Source organism: Astyanax mexicanus, chromosome 1 (assembly GCF_023375975.1).
Source record: "Astyanax mexicanus isolate ESR-SI-001 chromosome 1, AstMex3_surface, whole genome shotgun sequence".
In the NCBI taxonomy this organism is placed as follows: Eukaryota; Metazoa; Chordata; class Actinopteri; order Characiformes; family Acestrorhamphidae; genus Astyanax; species Astyanax mexicanus.
The window spans coordinates 63,568,257-63,574,258 of record NC_064408.1 but is presented as its reverse complement, the minus strand read 5'-3'; the positions used below and the strand labels follow the sequence as shown (position 1 = coordinate 63,574,258).

The 6,002-nt window shown below is 40.2% G+C and overlaps 1 protein-coding gene across 2 annotated transcripts in view; it reads right to left on the bottom strand.

Annotated features, from left to right (window-relative positions):
* Positions 1-863: 863 nt before the first annotated feature.
* Positions 864-6,002, bottom strand: part of ipo13b (importin 13b) — a 60,850-nt gene continuing 55,711 nt past the window's right edge. The window contains exons 18-21 of one of the 2 annotated variants that reach the window (XM_022664690.2): positions 5,523-5,581; positions 5,311-5,400; positions 5,031-5,212; positions 864-2,603 (exon numbers count right to left, since the gene is read on the bottom strand). In XM_022664690.2, coding sequence (XP_022520411.1) covers positions 2,507-2,603; positions 5,031-5,212; positions 5,311-5,400; positions 5,523-5,581 — 428 coding nt within the window. In that variant the 3' untranslated portion in view covers positions 864-2,506. Of the gene's footprint in view, positions 2,604-5,030; positions 5,213-5,310; positions 5,401-5,522; positions 5,582-6,002 lie in introns of those variants that run through there. The other variant, XR_007440043.1, reaches the window with a different exon arrangement.

The window sequence follows — 6,002 nt, the reverse complement described above, 5'->3', positions numbered from 1 at the left end:
TTTTTTTTGTAATTAATCAGATTAAATTTTTGAATCGATTGACACCACTAATTTTTTTTAATTACATTTCTTTCTTTTGCAATTAGGTCAATGTACAATACAACATGCTTAATAATAAAACGTATTTTAAAGTTATTTTGTGTGCACATTTATACATGTAATTTCCTTGGGACAGAAATGGCACGGATTCATCTGAATATGGCAAATACAATGAGAGAAACACAACATCAGCGCTGATTAAAATCTATTTAATTATTTCCAGTCTGTATTTTACTGAAATATATCGTTTAAGATAAGAAACAACTTATTTCTTAGTAATAATGGCACTAACTTGCATTAAGAAACAATTAGAAATAAAAAAATGCACTTAGTAAAATTTATTTGACCTATTTGACCATGTCTGATTAGATCTTCAACCAGCTGCTAATTGCACTCTGCAATTAAACTAAAAACTTGTCAAGAACTCATTATTATGCAAACATTCACTCTAAAATGTTTTACCCTTTACTTTTAATGACATACAGCACACTGCAAATGTATGTAACCCATCAAAGCCTGCAAATTAATCTGAATTAAAACAGCACAATGTTTTGTTTAGTCACATTTTAAGACTATACCTAAAAATCTATCAATTTAAGATATTGCCACAGCCTATACACAAATTAAGTACTTACATATTTTAATCGGCAAATACAGTTACTGAGAAAATAAAATGCACCCTGGATTGTGGCAAATCTCAGGCAGATAAGTAAATGTGTGCCATTGTTGCACATGCATTGCCCTTAGTTCAGAGCTTCAGAGCAGGTGAGCTGTACTGCTTCACTTATTTTAAGCCTTGATTCATGACACAGACACAAGTTAAATGATGCCATCTTAGATATATTTAATAAATTAAAACAAAGTACAAAAGAAAAAATAAGAAAAAAAACATGTACATGTCACCCCTTCTATTATCATCCCCTCCCTTCCTCTAGAATCTATCACCACTGGTAAGCACATGCAGGAGGAGACCACACCCTAACCTGCTAAATGCTCACGACACATTCGCTTGCTGCACACCGGATTCTCCAGCCCAAAAGGTTAAAACACACATGCTACATGTTTGCAGGCAGCGGCCGGGCAGTAGACTGGGACAGAGAGAGGCCTGGCCACAGCAGTGTCCATTACAGGTACCTCGAACAGCGGGAAAATATAAGGACGTCGTAGTAAGGGGTTTGTGTTCAGTTTCTTAATAAGTGCACTCAAAAGTCTACAGAGGCTGCAGTTTGGACAAGCCCTCACACACGCAGGTGTACAAAGGCACATGCGCATACGCGCGCACATACACACACGCGCGCTAAAGGACCATTTGTGGTTCTAAAACATGATAAATAAGATTTCCGCTTGGCGTTACAGTGTTGGGTGCACAGCTCACAGTTACGGATGTGACTGCTCCTCCTGTCTTCACAAATGCTGTGGAAACTATACACACATTCTGAAAAGACACACAGGGAACATTCACAGGTAGGTTTATCCAAAGCCATCCAGGGCTCCCAGTAGCTTCCCCCAGTGGACACCATGAGCAGAGCAGAAACCTAGTAGTGAGTTGTGTATCTTCTTCCATGACTGCAAACGTCTGATGTTTGTACAACGTAACGTCATACTCCCAACATTAGTTCTTGCCAGTCTCATGTGTGTGCTAATTTCACATATCAAAAATAATTCATCACAATATTAAAAAAAAAAAAAAAAAATCTAAGACACATGACAAAGTTCACAACGTTTGGCAGCATAATGGTGTGAGTGGAGGTGGTTAGGTAGACATATTATATAGATATATATATTTATATATATATAAAGCCACAGAGAACAAAAACAAAAATCGTTCTTCATTGGTCCCTCTCTCTGTCAGTAGCAGTAGCTATAAGGACTCGCATACGCACACACACACCTCCCGTGGTTTGCTAGATATATAAGTGTTTATATATAGATTTAAATATATGTGTGTATATACTTATTTAGCTTTCAGTATCTCTAAATTAAAAAATAAAACATTTAATTACTACTAGGTTCTTTGTTCGTACATTGTCAAATTGTCACAAGGAAAACAGCCTAGGAGCCACGGAAGATCAAGGAAACGTGAGAAAAGGAGGTGAAAGAGTTACAATCCACATGCTGCAGGGGTGGAGGTGAGGGGGAAGGCAGAGAGATGGGCTTCATATGAAAAATTCTGCCACTCAAAAACAGGCAGCACTGACCACCTTCCAGATGTCCAGCAACAGGCCAGCGAGAGCAAGGCGGAAGAAAAAATTAAAAAAGAGAAAAGATCGAAACGAGACAGAGCGTTCTTCTGTGGTCCTTACAGTGCATGCTCTGAACGGATTCTGTTTGTCAGGCTATCACTTCATCACTGCTCATCTCTGAGTGGAGTTTCCAGTCGGGGCTGCTTGGAATTGTAGTTTTGGATCGCTTTGGACTCGGGGGGTGGGGGGGGTGGGTGGAGGGAGGGAGATTGGTTGCGGGCTCTTCAGTACTCTGCTGCGTATTCTGTCCCATGCAAACCTCGACATACCAGAGTGAACTCTTTAACTATGTCCTTCACACGCCGTTTATTCACTCGCTCCCTAAGAGTAAGAAAGAGAGAGAGAGAAAGAGAGAGAGGGAGAGGGAGGGATCAATTCATTTGTCTGAAATATTTCTGTACCTTATCAATACTAATTTAGTACAAATGGAAAGTCTGGTGATGATAATGAACATATGCGTTTTTAAAGACTTCAATATCAATGGTTCACTTTTCCACTAAAGGGCCGACCTGACAACGCTCAGCATGAAACTTACACCAAACAGATCTGGGCACAGTTCGTTGAACCAGGGCCAAAAACAGTTCAGTGGAAGGGCTTAAAGACTGAGGTATCAGCTTGCCAACCTTGCTAGGGGCACTGTAGCAAAGCTAACGTTGCCACGGGGATGTGGGACACCGGTGTCCCGGAGTAGCATAGTTGGATGAAGATGTTCTCCAGTCTAAATTAGCTGGTAACTGGCATGAAAACACAGTTGAATCAAGCTGGTTTGCTCTGTTTCGCAAGTTTGTAGAAATTAGACTGGACACATCTGACCTCAGCCAATGACAAGAGACTTCCTGGTCTAGACTAAGAAAAGCAGCAAAGCAAACAAGAATATGAAACTAGGCTAGCAGGACTACATTGGTGAAAAATGGATACGGTCTTAATAAACATTTTGGCCCTGAAGTCGAGAGAGGACAAATTGTAAAGCTGTGTCTCAAACCTAAGAATGAGGACAAATCGATATTAAGCTGATGTATCTTTTATATTCAGACTTTGATACTCTTTTAAACATAAGGCAAATCTGTTTAACAATAGCAGATACAGCTATAAGTAATCAGATGCTGTAGCTCCAGATGTGCAGTGCAGTGCAATGCAATGAAGTGTAAATTTAAATTAAAATCTACTGAATATGCCAAGCTTATCCTATCCTACTTGTGCATGAAAGAAAACAGAAAATCAGCCTTTACTGAGAGACTTTTCATTCATAAATACATTAAATTACTTTCGAAGGCAAACAAATAAAATCCTGACAAGATATTGTCAAAAAAATGTTTGCACAAATGTTTAAGGACAAACTTCTGGGATGAATGCATTCAGCTACCGTATTTTTCGGACTATAAGGCGCACCGTATTATAAGACGCACTATCAAAGAACGCCTATTTTCTGCTATTTTTCCATACATAGGGCGCATCGCATTATAAGGCGCGTTAAGTGACACTAGAAAGGGTGCCTATATCAAAGTGAACAGGGGTGGCGCCATGTTTCCCTTCCCCCACCGGGGGTGGTCGCTTGCCGGTGGAGCGTCTCAGTATATATAAATCTAGCTCTTTCAAAGTCAAACGAGTGCTGGATATTAATCTACACAGATTCCTCTCCTGAAAACTGTTTATTTGGGTGAGTAACGTGCTTCAGTTTATTTACAGTAAGCTTAGATTTCCAGATGTCCACTAAGGCTTGCTGCACCAGCGTTAGCATAGCTATCCGCTAGCACGCTAGCTAGTCACCTAAACTAGTAAAGTTAACCCAAACTTAAACGACAGCGTTACACTGAGTAATCCTGCGTGTTCTGGTAAGACAGTGAGATATTAGCTAGCGATTCGTCCCCCGTAGCTTGTTTTAACACTGTAAACAAGCAGATTACAGGCTGATAAAACTCACCTCTGAGAGAGTTAGCGCTTAGCATCTAGCTAATGCTAGCCAGGCAAAGCAGCACAGACTTACAGGCCGATAACTCACCTCTGAACGGTGAGCGATTAGCATCTAACTCTAATAATACTGCTCCAGCAGTATTAAAAGTGCTAAATTTAGAAAATACTGATCTCTGAACAGTGAAAAAGCTAGCTAGCTAAGCGGTTAGCATCTAGCTAATGCTATTGCTGCTCTGCACGGAGTGTGTGTTTACTGCTCCTTACACCTGACGGGTAAAATTTAGATAATACTGATCTCTGAACAGTGAATAAGCTAGCTAATGCTATTTGCTGCTCCAGCCTCGGAGCTGCACGGCTCTGGACTCTGTATAGCACTGAAACTCTGTATAACGCTGCACGGAGTGTGTGTTTACTGCTCCTTACAACCTGACGAGTAAAATTTAGATAATACTGATCTCAGTGAATAAGCTAGCTAGCTTAGCGGTTAGCATCTAGCTAATGCTATTGCTGCTCAGCCTCGGAGCTGCACGGCTCTGGACTCTGTATAGCACTGAAACTCTCTATAACGCTGCACGGAGTGTGTGTTTACTGCTCCTTACAACCTGACGAGTAAAATCCATACAAAAGGCGCACCGTATTATAAGACGCACTGTCAATTTTTGTGAAAATTAAAAGTTTTTAAGTGCGCCTTATAGTCCGAAAAATACGGTACTTTAAGTTGCACCCAATGCTCATAGCTCTATAAACAGCTGGTCTAGTTCCTGTAGATTATACCTACATATATAATGTATCGCAGGAAAGTGTAGTTCAGAAAGATGCTGTGTGTGAGGGCTGTACCTGAGGACTTGCTGGCTGAAGGTGTCTTTCTGTTCGTCTGATACGCGGGAGGAGGGGAAGCCTGGAGACTGCAGGGCTTCTTTGAGCCACACAGTGAGCAGTCCAAAGCAGTGCTTATTCATAGAGAACAGCACCTCTGCAAACTGGTCCATTAAACTGCGTGAAGACTGACCACCGATGGCCTACAACAGACCGACAGATAGTTCTTATGTCAGAACAAATCTAAAGAGAGACATGGTTAAGATGATCTGTAAATGAATATTAAACATCATGCTCTGACCTCCAGTACAGCCAGCAGCAGGAGTTTGCCATCTTGCTGCACCACCTGACCCACAGGAGGGATGTCTGCACAGTGTGGTAGCAGCTCAGTCTGTTCGATACACACAAACACACACACACACCGTATACTCTCAGCCTAAATAAAATACAATATTTTCACTTATACAAGCAGTACAATTTAGCAAAAGAAAATAGCATTACTGTTCAACTTACAAAGAACAGGCAGGTAGACTTTACTGTTGGGGCCTCTGGAAATTTGAGTGACAGGACTCCTACAGACAGGAACATGAATAACACTTTCCTATTACCATCATTTTAATTAGGGGGTTTCAAGTAGCAGTATCTCTCACACATGGGTTGTGAAAGAATGTGATGTGCATTTAATACATTTCATTTTTCTGTTATATAAAAATTATACAGGGTTCATACATTTTTTAACAAATAAATTTTCATGATTTTTTTTCCATTGCTTCTCCATGCCTTCAAAGCAAATTTTCATGACCACACGATTTTTAAAACAGTGCAGACATGGACAATAAAAGCAAAAATCAACTAAAACTATAATCAAAATTGATTATAGTAGGCCTAACATGAATCTGACACAATCAATAATAAAATGTGAGTCAGATCCTGAGAGCTCCATTGTGTAGGCTTAAATTACTGAATTAACTCTGAGCTGACATATTTTATTAG